Source organism: Amphibalanus amphitrite, unplaced genomic scaffold (assembly GCF_019059575.1).
Source record: "Amphibalanus amphitrite isolate SeventyFive unplaced genomic scaffold, NRLGWU_Aamphi_draft 000796F_arrow, whole genome shotgun sequence".
Taxonomy (NCBI): domain Eukaryota; kingdom Metazoa; phylum Arthropoda; class Thecostraca; order Balanomorpha; family Balanidae; genus Amphibalanus; species Amphibalanus amphitrite.
Window position 1 is genome coordinate 261,786 of NW_024882290.1, and position 17,980 is coordinate 279,765.

General features: G+C 53.9%; 2 protein-coding genes across 11 annotated transcripts; one reads left to right on the plus strand and one right to left on the minus strand.

Moving 5' to 3' along the window:
- Positions 1-12: 12 nt before the first annotated feature.
- Positions 13-11,069, minus strand: LOC122366314 (RNA N6-adenosine-methyltransferase mettl16-like). 3 transcript variants are annotated; one of them, XM_043338445.1, is made up of 8 exons: positions 10,990-11,069; positions 4,030-4,186; positions 3,501-3,720; positions 2,998-3,135; positions 2,363-2,606; positions 1,880-2,063; positions 1,538-1,648; positions 13-1,239 (listed from the first exon to the last, which is right to left on the minus strand). In XM_043338445.1, exons 2-8 carry the CDS (start codon positions 4,132-4,134, stop codon positions 370-372), a joined length of 1,872 nt encoding a protein of 623 aa, XP_043194380.1. In that variant the 5' UTR covers positions 4,135-4,186; positions 10,990-11,069; the 3' UTR covers positions 13-369. The 3 variants fall into 3 exon arrangements, with proteins under 3 accessions (XP_043194380.1, XP_043194381.1, XP_043194383.1); XM_043338446.1 differs by having other exon boundaries at positions 10,963-11,006; XM_043338448.1 differs by having other exon boundaries at positions 10,839-11,001.
- Positions 11,070-11,300: 231 nt separating this feature from the next.
- LOC122366315 (wolframin-like) lies at positions 11,301-17,898 on the plus strand. 8 transcript variants are annotated; one of them, XM_043338453.1, is made up of 3 exons: positions 11,391-11,426; positions 12,254-12,349; positions 14,257-17,898. In XM_043338453.1, exon 3 carries the CDS (start codon positions 14,332-14,334, stop codon positions 16,852-16,854), a length of 2,523 nt encoding a protein of 840 aa, XP_043194388.1. In that variant the 5' UTR covers positions 11,391-11,426; positions 12,254-12,349; positions 14,257-14,331; the 3' UTR covers positions 16,855-17,898. The 8 variants fall into 8 exon arrangements, with proteins under 8 accessions (XP_043194391.1, XP_043194390.1, XP_043194387.1 ...); XM_043338456.1 differs by lacking the exons at positions 11,391-11,426; positions 12,254-12,349 and adding an exon at positions 11,301-11,337; XM_043338455.1 differs by lacking the exons at positions 11,391-11,426; positions 12,254-12,349 and adding an exon at positions 11,301-11,332.
- Positions 17,899-17,980: the final 82 nt, after the last annotated feature.

Consider the following 17,980-nt stretch of genomic DNA (forward strand, 5'->3'; position numbering starts at 1 on the left):
ATACTCTAGGTCTTAACAAAACAGTGTGTGTATTAAAACACTTCTAGACTGTCGATATGTAACCCGACTCAGCACGACACGATGCTTACGGTCGGGCTGAGTCGATGGCAGACTAGCGGACTGACACCGCTAACGAAGTAGGAGTATTGGCACATTTTGAGATGTTCGGCGGACGTAGCCGATCGCGTCAAAAGCAAACAGCACAGCTGCAGCAAAACCAAGGTACAAATCACCGCCGTCTAATCCCGAGGCGGTGCGAAAGGCGGCCGATACAACGGAGAAGAATCGTACACATCAGCACAGCCCTGTACACGAACCGGTCACTTCACTCGACCATTTCGAGTTAGACGACCACCCGAGGCAGCACATTCACGTACTGCCCTCACCGGCAGCCGCGGGGTCCTGTTTTGAGGCCCCGACCTCTGACTCCGGCTGTCCCGACGCAACATGTGATTCAGATCGTCCCGAGGCAGACTGTTGGGTCTTTCCAGCGCTGTCCGCTGGCGACAGGTTCAACCTCTGCTTCATGTGCGTCCGCAGCCGATTGAAGGCGCGACTCACACCCTCACTGACTGAGACGGTCTTCACCGGAGCCGCGGCGGCCTGAGCCGCGGCGTCCTGGACCGTCTGTCCCTCTGAGCTTTCCCCGCCGCCCAGCCCTGTCCCAGCGCCGCCCTCCCCGCCGCCGCTGCCTCCGGTAGTGGTATGCACTGCCAACCGGGACTCCAGCTTACGCTTCAGGAAGAGGAGCACGCCGTTGACTCCTTCGGATCCCAGCTCACCCTTGAAGAGCTGCAGCATCAGCAGGATGTCCGGTCCACGTTTCTGCACGAACAGGGTGAACACAAGCGCCGGCGCCCGGCGTCGTTCGTTCAGCGTTACCGCTCCCAGCGCTGACTCCAGGCAGGGCCGCTTGGCCGACGGCGGGGCGCCGGCGCCGGCCGACGGCTCGCCCGAGTCGCAGCGGGACCGTTTGCCGGCCGCCGGGTCGGTGTCGTCGGTGCGACAGGACAGATCTGATGTGTCGGAGGCGGCCGAGGTGTCTGCGGCGCGCTGCGGAGACAGGGCCAGGTCGGCAGAGGCCGGCGACGGCGCCAGGTCCGAGGTGGAGCCGGCGGCGGCGGCGGCGGCGCGGCGCTCCTCCCTCAGCCGCCGCCGACGGTGTGTCCACGTGTCCTCCCAGGCGGTGACCTTGTAGGAGGCGTAGTACTTGTTACAGTTGCCCGCCTCCACCTCCAGCTGGCGGCACACGGAACAGCAGAACACTCAGAACTCAGAGCACACCTGGAGTCAGAACGGTTTCAGCGACAGGCGAAAACCCAAAAGTGGCGTAGCAAGCTAACAGACAACGGAGCATGGTCCATGGAAGATCGAAGCATTGGTAATCATTTATATTTACTAGTTAGATTACTTGGGTCTAAAAGCTGAATGTATCTCGAACAGCTGGCTCTGGCCGGCATTTATATTTACTACATTACTTGGGTCTAAAAGCTGGATGACGAACAGGCTCTGGCCGGCTCGGCATCTGCCAGCTCACCTTCAGCTCCTGCAGCCACTCGACGACATGCTGTTTCACCTCTGTGACGTTGTACTGGATGCCGTCCAGGTCCCGCGGCACCACACACTGCACCGGCGCACGCTTCTTGGTCTGCGGGAGAGAAACGCCGGACGGGAAAAGACGGGCAGAAAGGTCAGAAAGAAAGACGGTCAGAAATGTCATAAAGGTCAGAAAGACGGGAAGCTGGATCAGGCGGGATGACGACTTTGAAGAACTATCAACTGAACGGTTAAAATATTGACTACACATATTGGATGTGCCGTCCGCCGGAATGAAAGTCAGCTATCGCTGCAGCCTGCTTCCGCTCCATATTCAGCGTACCTGTTTGGTGGGTTTGACGTTCTCGCGGAGATTGAGTCCCTCCTCAAACGTCCAACCAATGGCCCAGCGCTTGGTCCAGCCCTGGCAGAGCTCAGTAGCGATCGCCTCCTTGGCACCGGCTTCGTACGCCGCCTTCTTCATCGGCCGAACGCTCGACTTGTGGCCCAGCATTGTGGTGAACACCCTGCCGGTAAGCACAAACGTTAACAGACGAGCTAAATCAAGGAACATTTAACTTTAAAGCCAATTCCTGTCTGCACTTCTCTTTGTATGCATGTAGAAAGCAAAACAAAAGACAGAATAACAAAATTTACGGTCCAGCTCAAGACTAAACACAAACATACGAGGTAATGATCAGGGTTTCATTAAATATCGAAAAAAAATCTTCTGATAAATGGTTCAGTCCCCCCCCCCCCACACACACACAAGGGTGGCCGCACAATTTCCCAGTCAGGCAGAGAGCCCTCCCCCGAGGTCTCTCACCGGCAGCGGTCGGCCAGCGCGGCGCTCTCCTTGATCATCTGTGTGACGAAGGCACGCTCGCCGCCCGGGCAGGAGACCTCGTGCAGCACGCCGGTGGAGGCGGCCGGCGGCGGCGGACGGCGCGGCGCCGGCGCCTCCGGATCGGCCGGGTCCGAGTCGAAGAACGGCGGGTTACACAGCGTGAAGTGGACCGGGCCGGCGGCGCGCAGCGGTCCCGTCAGCAGCGTGCCGTCGGCCTCCAACACTGCCGGTCACAGGGGTCAGATCGTCAGCCTCTAACACCGCCGGTTATAGAGATCAGATAGTCAGCCTCCAACACTGCCGGTCGCAGGGGTCAGATCGTCAGCCTCTAACACTGCAGGGTGAAGAAGTCAGCGGTCAGACCGGCAAGTCACCCGCTCCAAGCAAAAAACGACTCTCGGAACTTTGCTGCGAAATGAGGAGAAAACGTTTTTAAAAACCTGAACATGACATCGACGCATCAGGTAACTCACATTATGATTGTCCTTACAGAGTATACAAATTGTATGCACATTGCACATTCATTGGCAACACATCCCCCGAGACGAGCGGCACTGCTGGTTTGGGCTGATCTACACCCTCTCCTTTTCTAGAGTTGGATACCCCCGACTAACCTTTGACCTGGTTATCGAGGCCGTTCTTCTGGACATTGCGCCGGGCGGCCTCCAGTGAGTCGGGGTCGCGTTCAGTACCGATCATGTGCCAGCCGCGCCGGCTGCCGAGCAGTGCGTACACGGCGCACGCGCCGGTACCTGCCGACACGGCACACGGGCAGCGGTCAGCAGGAGCGCAGCGCTAAGGTACTGTAATTCCATTGGTGTTTTTAGCTAAGAGCTACACATTTTTGCGGTGAATCATGAGCTCATCTTATATACACGTACATTGTGTATGTTGAACAGCTAGCTTAATGTCGCCGCCGTCATACATGGCCTCCCCGGTCTGCCGGGAGGCCACACCTGTGGACGGCTCAGTGCGCGGTGCGCGACACTCGGTTACTGTCCGCCCGTCGGCCGGAGCCGCGCCGGCCGCGCCCCCGCACAGGACACGGGGCCGCGGCCGGCGGCGGGCGGGTCTGTGGGGAGCTGTCCCCGGGGTCAGCACATCGCCCGGCACCCACCGACGTCCAGCCCGGTGACCGTCTGGTCGTCGGGCAGTTGGAGCGCGCCCACCACATCCTCCAGCCACAGAAGGTAGTTGAGCCGGTTCGGCAGCGTCGGCACCAGTTTGCCGGCCGGAATCTGCACGTCCAGCTGGAAGTCCTTCTTCAGCAGCGTCTCGGTCAGCACGCGCAGCGCGTCAGGGTTTTGGAAGTCGTACTTCGTCTTCCCGGCGATGTCCTGCCGAATATCGCACATGGACAAAAAAAAAATGAAAACGATAAAAGTAAATTGAGAGGCATTAAAATATAGGTCAGAAAAAGATAAAGGGATGCAATATCAGTTACATGCATAATCCGAATACATTATCTACAAAAGAACTACGTGATACACGTCGACATCATTATGCGGCGATCGCAAACGGACGATGACTGGCCGCCAATGTTTGACGGCTGCTGACCTGACCACTTACTGGCCCCAGCCTTACCTGACATAAACAGAATTATCTGACACAGGACGCTGACGCCGGCCGATTGGTGCGCAACTCACCGTCGTCATAAAGGGGCGAACCTCCGGATAATCATTCACCAGCTCTTTGAAATCTGGTGGTGTCCGGTAAATATTGCGAGGGTGCATAAATTGATTCAATGCCATGGCAGCAACTTATTGGGACACAACTTTTAGATGTATCAATTACAGCCAGCACCTGAAATAAAGTGAGTAAATTCAGTTACCTACCAATGAAACTGCAACATTACATTACACCATGAAATAAATTAACATATGAGCTATGATGAAGATCATAATAAAGAGCTCAACAAAGCTTGTCTGCATTTTCATTGCTGGATTGTGGCTGACAGTGGCAATAACTATATGGTGTGCAAACACATTATCTTACTTCTTAATCATTTGTAAGGCATGAGTAATATATATCCAGGAAAGCTATAGGCAACAATCACGCCATTAGATTAGGTTAGATCAAGAAGGTACCCTTACTAAATGACAAGCTTACTCTCAACATATCAGTAACAATTATTGTGTCAATGCTTTCAAGTTTCAAGTTTGCAGCCCAGGTGGTTACCATGAAACGGATACCTATGGCATGACAGGTAAGAATCTGGTTGATGTACTAGCTGAAAGAAATGGTGTCAGACACCACAGCAAGTTTGATATGGAGTGGAGCTTGATGAAACTGACCGAAGAATGGACATTCAGGGCTTCGCTGACTGCAGTACTGACTTCTGTCACAATGGTTTTTCTTTTTGAAGAGGATATTTTGGACTTCAGACTCAAAGAGAGTGAATGTGAGGTGAGTGAGTGGGAGTCAGTGAGTGGGAGTCAATTAGAGGGTATGAGTCAGAGGGTTGTTGTTGTTGTTGTTTATTGGGGCTTTAGGGCGCGTCGACTGCAAAGGTCATTTTGCGCCCATAACGTCGCGCTAGTAAAACAAGTGTTTCAAAAGAAGAAACTTTCTAGATATCAAGACTAGAAAGTAGAAGACTTTATAAAAAGACAGGGTAAAATAAAACAACGCAAAAGCGTCGCAATAGACAACTGACTAGACAAGGAGACTAGAGAGGATTTGGGTCAGGTCGAGTAAATCGCTTGGAATTTGACTGTACGGATAAAGGAAAAGATGTTGCCAGATAAAACCCAGGGTGACTCGTCACCCAGCAGGTGGCGGACAGTGGTACCCGGAGCGATGCGGCCGAGGTAGCGCGTCCGGTCTGGTTCTAAAAGTGGACAAGATAAGAGCACGTGAGCGACGGTAAGAGGCGCGGAACAACCGTTGCAAATGGCCTGCTCGTCTCCGCGGAGGAGGTGGCCATGCGTGGCATATGTATGGCCGATTCGGAGCCTGCACAAGATCACCTCGTTGGACCGGTTGTCTTGCAAGCAAGACCTCCATGGCTCCAAAGTCGGCTTCACCTCACGGAGCTTTCCGCCTCCACGTAGGCTCCACTCTGCCTGCCACTCAGAGAGAATGAAAGATCGCACAGCCGAATAAAGGTCACGCGCCGGCAATGGCAGACGTCGAGTGCAGGAGGCTGCGGCCGCGCGCCTCGCGGCCGCATCTGCCAGCTCGTTGCCGTGTATGCCGACGTGGCTGGGAATCCAGCAGAACTGAACAAATTTTCCCGATTGTTCCACTGACTGAAGTCGAGCTAAAATGTCTTGAACGATCGGGTCAACTGGATTAAAACTCCGTAACGCCAAAAGGCTACTTAGGGAGTCCGATAAAATCAAGTAAGAAAGGCCGTCCGACACCTCGATAAAACACAGAGCCTTCTCGATGGCGACTAGCTCAGATGAAAACACCGAGGCAAAAGAAGGTAGAGAGAATGAGCGGGTATCGCGACCTGCGATAAAAGCACATCCCACTCCCTCAGGTGTTTTTGATCCGTCTGTAAAAACGGTGTTAAAACCATCGTACGAGACGATGTGTTGCAAGGCCCTGACTCGCGCCTCACAAGGCAGCAAGTCATCCTTCTTAACTTCGGAGAGTGAGAGATCTACTTGAGGTTTTGCGTGTTTCCAAGGCGGAGAGGACGTACCCCAGCTACGTCGTACGACACGTAAACCTATGTTGGCTGCGGAGAAGAGACCTCTCATGCGCGCTCCAAAGCAGAGCGATTGTCGCGCTCTGTCAAGTCGAGTGTAGTAGGTGGAGAAGACGTACGGATACGTCGGATGCGTCGGGAACTGACGCAGTTTCAGCGCATAGCGCATCCCAAGCATCTGGCGGCGTAGGGATAGAGGCGGCTCGTGCGCCTCAGCAAGAAGGCTGCTGCTGGGCGAGGTGCGGAATGCTCCGGTGGCGACACGGATTGCAGCATGATGGACTGCGTCGAGGACCTTTTTGCTGGATTGGCTCGCTGAATCGTAGACAAAAGAAGCGTAATCCAGCTTCGACCGAACTATCGATCGGTACAGGAGAAGAAGGGTCCTGCGGTCCGCACCATAAGATGTGCGAGCAACACATTTTAAAACGTTCAGGGATTTAAAACACCGTTCCCGAAGCGTTCTAAAATGTTCCTTATACGTCAAGCGACTGTCAAAATAAATCCCAAGAAACTTCGCCACCGGCCGAGTGGGAATCACCTGTCCGTAGAGCTTGATTCCCAAAGCTAGGTCGTCACAACGTCGGCGGCAAAAGTGCATTGCCACGGTCTTCGCTGTGGAAAAACGAAGACCATTCTTACCGCTCCACCTCTCCAAACGTGTTACGGCGAGCTGCAGCTGTCTAGCCGCGTGTCGAGCGCTTGAAGCAGCAAACCAGATGGCAAAATCGTCGACAAAAAGCGATCTCCCGATGGAAACCGGGAGGTCGTCGACGATGTCATTGATTGCCACCGCGAACAACGCCACACTGAGCACCCCACCCTGGGGAACTCCGTTCTCCTGGGTAAAACTGCTCGAGAAATCACTGCCAACTCGGACTTTAAACCGACGACCCGATAAAAAATTCTTGATAAAGAGGCCCATCCGGCCGCGTATGCCGTACTTATATACTTTGGAAAGTATGCTGTGTCGTAAGACTGTATCATAGGCCGCCTCAATATCAAAGAACAGTGCTCCAAGGTGCTTCTTTTCAGTAAAACAGGTGCGTATCTCGGAATCAAGGGCTAAAATGTGGTCAACAGGGCTGCGGTGCTTTCTAAAACCGCACTGGGCGTTTGTAAAAACACCGTGATGTTCCAGAAACCAGCTAAAACGCACATTGACCATCTTCTCCATCAGCTTTGAAAGCGATGATGTGAGAGAGATGGGCCGATAATGGAGAGGGTCATGTCCCGACTTGCCAGCCTTCAAGATAGGAATGATAATGGCTTCCCGCCAGGTCTCAGGGAAGGTGCCAGTCTCCCAAAGCGAATTGAAGGTTGCTAGCAGCGCCTCGAGGGCAACTGTGGGGAGATGACGGAGCATGTCGTTGTGGACAGCATCCGGACCTTCTGAGACGCTGCGCAACGAGCTGATGGCAGACGTGAGCTCAGCCATAGAGAAAGGCTCGTTGTACACCAAATTTTCAGCTGTGCTGAAGTCCACGGCGGCTGGTGCAGGTCGTGAGGACGGCTCTCCTCGGCAGCGCTGATAGAGTGCACGGCCTATCGTCTCTGCGACGTCTGAAGGGTGAGATATGTCCGTGTTGTTCACTCTTAAAACCGGAAGCGGAACAGAGCTGAACCGGCCTTCAATGCGCTTCATGCGTGCCCATATTTGGGTCGTAGGAGTAAAACGGTTTAAGGAACTTACGTAAGTGCGCCATGAAACAGCCTTTGCCTCCTTTAAAACGCGTCGGGCAAAAGCCCGCGCTCTCTTAAAAGCGATGAGGTTCTCAGTAGTACTACTCCGGTCAAACTTTCTAAAAGCGCGCTTCCTGGCACGAATCGCATCTCCGCATTCCTTGGTCCACCACGGGACCGGAGGACGACGAGGCTGACTCGACGTCTTGGGTATGCACCCGTTTGCGGAGTCAATGAGTAAACATGTAAAATCCTCTGTAGACATCACAGAGGGGTCGGCTCTGGATAAAACAGAAGCCTCTACAGCGGCCTGGAATTCGCCCCAGTCGGCTTTCCGAACATTCCACCTAGGTGGACGGTTGCCTGACACTGGGGACTCCTGGTGCTCCAGCCACACTGGGAAGTGGTCGCTCCCGAGTGGGTCGTCATGGACGGACCAGGTAAAAAGCTGAGCTAGCCGCGGACTGACTAAGCTCAGGTCCAGAGCCGATGTTTGACCGGAGGGTGTTGTAAAATGGGTGCGCTGTCCTGTATTTAAAATACACAGCGCCTCATCGCGGATAAAAGATTCTAAAAGTCGACCACGAGTGCCAGTCGTGTCGCATCCCCACGCCAGGCTATGGGCATTAAAATCGCCGACTACCAGGACCGGAGGTGGAAGCTCATCGACAAGTCGACGCAGCTCAACCACCGGGAGCGCTATACCTGGTGGAAGGTATAAAGAACAAACTGTCAGCTCCCGGTGGTTGAAATCAACTCTAGCGGCTACCGCCTGCAGAGGAGTCTGCAGCGGAACCTGATGTGTGGGCACACTGTGGTGCACTGCCAAAAGTACACCTCCATGGGCAATGGTCGGGGTGTCTAAGTCTCTTCTAAAAACTGAGTAACCCTTGATGGCAAAGGTAACGTTTGGCGCTAGCTTGGTCTCCTGGAGACCTAAAACAAGGGGTGTGCGCCAACGGATAAGAGACTGTAGGTCCTGGTAGTTGGCCCGGAGGCCTCTACAGTTCCACTGTAGAATAAAAGGCGTGGTTAAAAAGGCGCAAAAAGGGCGCGAATAACATGAGGCAAAGGCGCACGCAGATACCTGACTGACCACAAAAAAGGTAAAAAACACCGAGAGAAATGCACCTGGTAAAAAAGCGCAATAGCGCGAAAAAGATAAAAGGATAAAAGAGGAAATGACTAGACTGAAAGACTAGACTAGGTCCTCTAATTCCGAGGAGGCGCTCCCCCCGTAACGGATGCGGGGGTGCCCCGAGCCCTCTCGGTGAAGCCTCCCTTCAGCGGAGGCAGATCGGGCGTGGCTCGAGCCCTGCTGGGGCTTTTTCGCCCGAGGGGCGTCACCCTCCGAGGGCGACCAGCTCGGGGGCGTCTGCCGCTTGGCGAGGCGCCCTGGAGCCGCGGAGGACTGTTGCCGCCCCGACGGGGATGTCGAGGCGGCGGCCTGTGTCCTCGACACAGGCGTCTCTGGCAGCGGCGGTGGTGGCCGCCGCTGCGGAGGTGGAGGAGGCGGCGGGGGACCCATGATGGGCCGAGTCCCCGCCTCAGGTGTCTCCGGGGTGTCAGCGGCGGCGGCCGCGTTGGCACTCCCGGAGGCGGAGTCGGCAGACGAGGCTTCCTTAGCCTCGAGGGCCTTCTGGACGAGGCGAGCCCTCCTCGCCTCACGTGCCCTCCTCTCCTCCTCCCCCCGCCGCAGAGCCTCCTGCACCGCCGTAGACGGTCGGGGGCGGGGCGGGGTGGGTGGCGCCTTACCCTGCGCCGGGGGGCGCCGACCACCCTGTCGGCGCTGGACGACGGCCCAGCCGTCTCCATCACCGTTCGCGGCTGGAACGGGACTGGGTGGACCCCACACTGACTCTTGAGCAGCCTGCTCTGTGTTGCTCGGCGGCGCACGAGGCGCCGTGGTGTCCGCTGAGTCACCAGTGGCTACGACGGTGAGGCCGAATCGTTTGAGTTTGAGAGAATCGTTCCCTCTGACTCAGTAAGTAAATGGGTGTGAGTGAGTGATTGCAAGTGAGTGGGTGTGAATGGGTGTGTGTGTGTGTGTGTGCATGCCAGTGTGAGAAGTGGGTGCGCATGTGAGTGAGTGGGTGTGAGTGAATGGGTATGCATAAGTAAATGGGTATGCATAAGTTTGGATGAATGAATGAATGACTGAGTAAGTGAAGTCTATGAATGGAGTGTGAAAGAGCAAGGGCAGGAAAGAGGGACAGAGAGAAAAGAAAAAGTGAGAGTAGATGGAAGAAAAGAGGAGTGGTAAGAAAGAGGAAAGGGGTGCCTCTGCACATGCCCAAGACTCCATCAGCATGCTGGAGATGCTTTCATGGAGTTCTATGACCCTGGCTTTCAGATCCTGAGAAAGATGTTGAGAACAGCCAGGCTAAAAGCACTAAAATTTAGTAGGTAAGTGCAAGTGAGTACCTACACTGGCACAAATCTGTCCTTTGGGTGCCAAGTACAAGTTATCAGTGATCAACACTACATAACCTCCGTGATCTAATACGCACGTGCATGTTGAGCCTTGAAGTGCAGGGTACTGCACCAAAGCTAAAGAACTACTGGATCAACAACGGCACGCTCAAAGTAGAGTTCAAATCGCCATTAGAGACTGGCTTAGATAAGTAGCCAGTAGGGTGAGGTCTTGGGTGAGGTCGAGGTGAACAAGAAAGTTCAAGTTGGAAGTTGGCTGGGTAGTGGGTACCCAAGGATTACCACCAAAACCACTTCACACTATGCCTATGATGCCTTAGTTGGTCGAAAATCGAATTTTGTTTTGTTGGGTTAGGCCCTTTCGGTCCAATTAGACCAGTTCAGAGCTTGGAGGATGATAGGATATAGGGGGAGACATTGGGCAGGCACCCTAGTAAGTCACCTGGGCTGAGCCCGTCAGGCCATCCGGCACTCCCTGCGCCCGGCGCACCCAGCTACAGAGTGCACTCCCCCGGCTCGGGAGCAGCGGCGCAGCGGTGCCGCTCCAAGGGAGCAGCCCGCATGAGATTAAAGTTGCCTGTTCACTGTCCAGCCCGGAGGGGGTTGCGGTGCGGAGAAGGATTTCTGTATCCCAATCCTGAGGATGGAATCACGGAACGGTGGAAAATCGAAGGTACCTACCTAGTACCTACTACGACCTATACAAAGAATCCTATAAAAATGTAACAGTAGGAAATAGGAATCTTGCCAGCGACTTGTCCGCGCCTCAATACGTTGGGTTCTACGCAATGTTTTACGCATTTACGGTTTTGCGTAATGTCAAAGGTTGTACGTTTTGCCACGCGTTTTACGTTTCAAAACGTTTGCCGCCTCTAGCTCATTCGGCGTCAATTTTGCAGCAAATGCGCCAACTTTCTGACTGCGTTCAGTACATTCATGAAAGTTATTGCAAATTCATTACAAAATAATTTTTAAATGACAAAATAGTACGTAAATGTCATTGAATAAAATTTAGCAATGTAATAACCTGAAAATCATAAGATCAAAATGTTTAATCAAACCGGGGGCAGGCAAAAATGCTATAAAAACCACTTGATGACGTCATTTATTGTGAGATAATAAGTAAATAATCAGTTTTCTGTCAACCAGAATTAGACGTTTCCTTGATTTGCTGAGTGCTGTATTTTTCATTATTATTCTTGATCTTGATTACTTGATTACTTGACCAGTATAACGCCTTTTGGGGCGACTAACGGAGCGAGCGAGAGGGTGGGCCTCGCACGTGCGAAATCGCGAGGGGTACCTCCAGCTGACTTGTGCACGGCACCCTACTAACCGGTCTCTGGCGATGTGCCAAATTTGAGCACAATCGGCCCAGCCGCTCTCGAGATCTGGAAGCGGCACCCTGCACGTGCGCACGTGCAAAATGGGTCCCAACTGACTTGTGCACGGCACCCTACTAACCGGTCCCTAACCATGTACCAAATTTGAGCGCAATCGGTCCAGCCGTTCTCGAGATCTGGAATCGACCCCTGCACGTGCGCACGTGCAGCAGCACCCCAACTCTGGCACATAGATATGCATTGCCTAGTGGGTGCCTACCTACATGCCAACTTTCAGCGCAATCGGCCTAGTAGTTACCGAGATATTGCAACAATTACAAAAGTGACACCTCTTCGTTTTCCACGTGGCACGTGCATAAGGGGTCACCCACATGCATCGGGAATAGTCCAATACTTGGTAGAAGGAATGAAGCTACCCTACAAAAATTACCGCGTGTAAATCGGTCAAGTGGTTGCTGAGATATAAGCGTCGCAAAAGCGTGACCACGGCCGGCCGGCCGGCCGGCCGCTCATACTCAGAAATTTCCGTTAATCTAAGGAAAGACTACGCTCGCTTCGCTCGCTCCGTAATCAAGGGTGTTCACGGGCACCGCACACTGCTGCGTGCGGTGTGTGCGGAGCGTCCAGCAGGCGTGGGGGTAGGGGATGGGTAGGCGGTTCTGACGTCACGGCTGCGTGCGGTGGACGGTCCGCTGTGGCCAGTCCCGACCGGCCACAGCGGTCGCTGTGTGCGGTGACGGAAGGCTGACGTAGGGACGCAGTGGGCGGAGCTTGGAGGCTGTGTGCGGTCCGACCGCACACAGGGCCCGTGAACAGCCCTTGATGACTTGATACAACTTTGAATTACAGGTATTTACACTAGGTATTTTTATGTTTTGATTCGTGTATTTTTTGGAAAGGCCCTTTATACAGCCTACAGGGTGTAGATGCATGACAAATTTCGTTTTATTTTTTTGCAAGACTGTCAATATTGACACATGGATAACAGGGTGAGGGTGGCTGTATGGCGAATACCTGAATAACTGGAACTGGCAAAAGTATTTAACATTTTGTACATTGCTGGCAATCGAAAATTGTCAAGTTTGGAGGGCTGTTCACTGTGTTCAGTGTTCGGGCTGTGCAGCACAGATCTGTTAGGTGTGTGATGCGTCACATTTATAAGGTGACCGGTGACGTCAGCAGCCTGGCTCTGCCCATTCTTAGCCAGAACGCAGGGGCGATTGCGAAAGGCCGCTGCAGCCTTTTCCATTTGTGGGGAAAACATGGCATGGTTGGACTTGTGATTGTTGCTCAAATAAAGGTTAAAATATGGTCAAATGTGGTGCATAGCAATGTGCCACTGAAAGCGTGATAATCATACATGGGTACTAGAAAATAGCATAGGTACCAGCTACCTGCTTACAATAAAGAATAGGATAGTTGACTTTAAGTTGCGCCACCTTCTTCTTCTCAAGCACCAAATTTTGTGCTGTGCATTGCTTCAGTACCAGTAGGTGATGTCACACATGCGATTGGTACATAGTGGTGCAGGCGAAACCAAGGCTATATAAATGGGCAGAACTAACAGGCAACATAGCCCTCACTGTACATGTGTATTGCATGCTGCAACATATTTCATTTTGACTGTGCAGCCAAACAGCCCTCACTTCAAAGTTCAAGTTCAGTTCAAATTCACTTGAGTTGAAGCTAGATTGCAAATCTGGAATGCCATTATGACTAGTGTCAACAAGTCACACCTGACACCAGTGACCAGCCCATGCTAAACAGCCTGGAAATCCACACCGGCCGGGCCTGCTGTGCACCAAACAAAACTGACAAAATATGCCCTGGCTGTTGGCTGACACTCCCATACATCACTTTCTTGAATGTGTCACTTGCATAGCAGTTTAGTTTATTGTGGTACCAAGTTGGGCCTGCACTACTTCACATGAAATCCTCTCCATGACACTGAAAATCCATTCGGTGCTATGTGGCATGCTTTGCCTGAGTGCTTCAGCTCAGCAGTCTGCACCAATGAGATCAAAGATCTTGTTATGCTTGCCATGCTAATACTTTGCAGTTGGGAGTTAAGGCTGCTGGTGGTTGGTGCCACATTCTGGCCTCAGTTGTCCTTCAAAGGGTAGAAGCTATAGAAATTAATCATAAGCTCAAAAAAAAAAAAATCTGGAATGGCTGGTCAAATGCCTGTAGGCCTCATCAATTTTATGAAGTATTTATTTTGTGCTTCTCTCATTAATACTTGGATTAGGGAAATGATAAACCTATGTTGTCTGAAAAGATAAAACTTGTGAGTTGTTTGAAGTTCTCTTCTCCATGTCAAGGTTGTGACCTGACCTGACCAGATCTGACCATGTCAGTTGATTTTTATGTAGATATAGATGTGTAGATATAGATATGTAGATAAAGATAGATGTGAACAGTGGGCAGTGCAAACACAAATCATCTATCTTTTTTAAACAAGTCGGGCTGGTGCCTCTACATTTACTCACATAGCTGACATAGCTCGAATGAAACTATGTTGGCTCATGATACATAATTCGACATTCATTTAGTCCAATGGATACCAATTTTACGATTTTGTGTGTTTTCAGTTGATTAGTTGTCTCCCTTTTTACCATTGGTAGGTTACAGAGTTGACCTTACCAAGTATAGTAATGTGAATGCTGGTAAAAGATTATGATGCAACAAAATTTCATGAATTGTGATCATGTTGCTGCTTTTGTAATGATGGTTTTAATTTATACTGTATGTTGCAGGCGAGGGACTGCCAATTGTGGAAAATCGTCCTCCTCGGAGACGGGTAGCTGGTCAGTGATCAATTGGCCGGCGTGATGGCTGGAACGGTGCCCGACGGTGGCGACTCAGGCCGGCGCAGCACGCGCAAACAGTGGACCATTCACGAGGGTCCTCAGTCCTCGCTGCGCCGACTGCGCAGCAACTTGGCAGAGGACGGCTGCGTGGAGTCGCAGGTTGTGATGGCCAAACAGCTGCTGGACGCGCCCGCCGCCCCTTCCGAAGCAAAACAAAACTACGTGCAGGCCGTCTACTATCTCACCAAGGCCTCTGAGCAGGGCAACGTGGAGGCAACCGACCTTCTGCGCGAATGTTTTGAACAAAGCCGGGGCATTAACGACCAGAACTACATTGACGTGAAAAACTGTCTGGACATGACGCAGGAGGAGAAGCTGTCGCGTCGCGCGGCTCGCGAGCTGTTCAGCACCATGGCTGACGGACAGGACTTCATCACCACGGCGCAGCTGCGCAGTCGCCTGCAGCGGCTCACCAGCCAGGAGCGGCGCGATCTGGAGGCCGAGCCAGCCGCAGCCGCTGGAGAGGCTGGGGACGACGACGGCGACGGTGGTGGCGATGGTGCGGCTGCCGCCGCGGCTCCGGCAGCCGATACGGCCGATGCTCCGCGCTCTGTGTCGTTTCTGAGCCGCGTCGGCGGTGAAAAGCTCTCCGAAGACTCTTTGGTGGCGGCGGCGGCCAACTTTGTCAATGGTGACCTGCCCACCATCAACAAGTTCCTCAAGGTGAGCGATGACGAGACGGCCTTCCGGGAGATGTCGCTGCTGGAGAAAGTCATGTTCCACCCAGTACGTTCGGTCAGCTACGGCTACCACAAGATGATTGAGACGATGTCGGAGCGCGGCAACGCCTTCCTGCTGTCGCTGATCCCCACCACGCAGCTGAAGACGATCCTGGTCGTGTTCCTGGTGTCGTTTGTCGATATGCGAATGCTGCGCTTCATCCTTCCGGTGATGGTGCTGTACGCGGCGCTGTTCGTCATGGTCGTCTCCACCCTGCAGATGCTACAGCTACACGAGGACCTCGGTAACTTCCGCATCTGGTCTCAGGTGATGAAGATCATCAAGGACGACTTGAACACACAGCTAGCCGAGGCCAAGTTCTGCTGGAAGAACCTGTATCCGTACCTGCGCTTCTTTGCGGCGATGGCGGCGGCGGTGACGGCGCTACACTACACGGCAGCCAGCATGGTGCTCAACTCGGAGATCACGGCGCTGGCCGCGCTGATGACAGCCATCACCTTCATCTCGCTGAGCGAGCGCCACCAGCGGCTGGCCTGGCTGTCGATGACGCTGCACCTGGTGATGGCCGGCCTGCACCTGTTCCCGACGCTGCGACCGGCCACCGCCGCCAGTCTCCAGCTGGCGCCCGGCCTCTTCCTCGACTTCTCGCTGCTGGCCATCCTGCAGCTGGCCACGCTCGGCTGCTACGCCACGATGGCGGCCCAGGAGCGGTGGCGCGGCACCTACAAGGTGCTGATCCCGCACCTGGCCTCGGTGGTCTGGTTCCAGATGGCCATGCTGTTCGCGGGGGACGCCAGCACGGGCGGCGTGCTGCGCGCGGTCGGCACCTTCTTCGGCACGGTGTTCGCGCTGCCCATCATAGGCGGCTTTCTGCTGCTGTTCCCGGCGCTGGCGCTGGGCCGCCACCTGTACCAGGCCGGCTTCCTGCTGCAGGCGGTGGTCACGGTGGCGCTGCTGGCGCTGCCGTTCGGCCTGGCCTTCCTGCGCAGCCGGCACGCCTCGCTGACGCGGCTCGTCTCGTCGTACCAGGTGGTGGTGCTGGCGCTGGGCCTGCTCTCGCTGCTGCCGGCCGTGCACATCACCTACCTGACGGCGCCGCCGCCGACGGACGCGGCCGCGCTGCCCTGGCAGCAGTACTACAACGTGTGCCACCGGCCGGCTCTGGACGCGGCCACCCAGGCGCAGGTGCAGCACGGCTGCCAGCTGCTCGAGGGCGCCACTGTCCAGTGGCAGGGCACCGTGGCCGACGTGCGCGTCCAGTCGGCCGAGAACAAGCTGCAGTCGCTGATCAGCTTCCTGCCGGTGGGCCTCCAGCAGACGCTGGCCTGCGTGTACGGCCGGCCCATCGGCGACTGCAACGCCGAGCTGATGGACGAGGTCGGCTTCAGCCGCTGCAAGACCGCGCACGCCGTCATGACCTCACGCTGCACGCTGCGCGCCTGGAACCGCTACCAGTTCCACATCGTGGTGCACATGCCGACCGGCTACCTGAACGTCAGTCCCGCGGAGGTCTACCTGTCTGCCGACAACCAGTTCCAGGCGTTCGGCCTCAACCTGCGCGTCGGCGACCGGCTCGAGTTCCGCGGTCAGCTGAGCGCCGGCCTGGGCACGGCGCGGCCGCAGCTGACGCTCACCGGTCTGCAGTGCCTCAGCTGCCACCAGGAGATCGCGCCCATACTGGAGGTCACACAGCGCGACGTGGTCAACGAGCTGGTCTCCAGCGCCGGTGCCCTGTTCAACTTTATCGCCTCGCCGCTGCTGCGGTACGACGGCGAGCCGGCGCCGCCGGCGGTCGACACGTGATCGGACTGGTAAAACTCGGCGCACCTGAATAAATGACACGGCTCGACGTAAACGATGAAAGTCATCTGCAAGCAACCATTTTTGGGGTGTAATCCGTTGAGTTTTAGGATATCAAACGGTTAAAGTAATCTGCAAACACCCATTTTGGGGTGTAATCCGTTGGAGTGTAGTATATCAGGGCTGTGCATTGCCCTGCTGAGGTAAAAACATTTGTGTGTGAAACTCAGTCGCTTTCTTCAGAGGTGCTTCGCGTTGGCTGGCGGACTATTATAATGCTTTCCGTGAGTTTCACTGCGGTAATGTAATGGGCATAGCCGGTAACCTGCCGCGTCTGTCGGTCACGCACGTGCAGCTTCCTGTCGGCGCCGCGGACTGTTCGCTAGCTCCTCCCCACATCGTCCGCTCGCGTGCACTAGTCAGCTGTGAGCCTCCAGCGCCAGATTCTCTGTCGTGCAATGTGCACAAACGCGGCCACTATTCTGCCTGTCGCGGCCAGATACTGTAACTTGATCGTTGACTGTCCAGCGGGAGTAATTAGGGATGAGTAACCGTCACTAATGCAGCTTTATGGTTAGGGTATTGATGGGGTATCACGGTGAAGCGTGCCCTGTTTCGGATGCCTTCATGTAAATATGCGTGTGTTAATGCCTCAGGCATCGGATTGAACGAGTAACACCCGACTCGACTAGCTTTACTCAGTTGTGGTTATAACCAAGATCTGTTTACTTTTTAACCGTGTACCATAGAGATATTGAGCACATTCACAACCTCGGTTGATGGTACTGTAGGCTGCATGAACCAGTGCTCTGCTTGCTGTCTCTATGTGCTTATTGTTGTTTCAATGCTTTGCTTTGCTTTTTGACACCGAGAGCGTTATCGTCCATGAAAAATGGCAAAAGAAGGCCTTATATTGTTCTTGTGACGAGCTCATGGTATCGCACTTATGAAACTTTGTTGTGTGAAAGTTTATAGGGTTTGGAACCCAATAGAAAGTCGTAGTGATGATTTTCTAGTCTAACAAAGTAATAAATTTCTGATACATGCTAGATGTGTTTGAAACCACAAGCAGCAACCCTGTCATCCATAAGAAATTGTCGCTGAGATAAATGAGCTGCGAACAAGACAA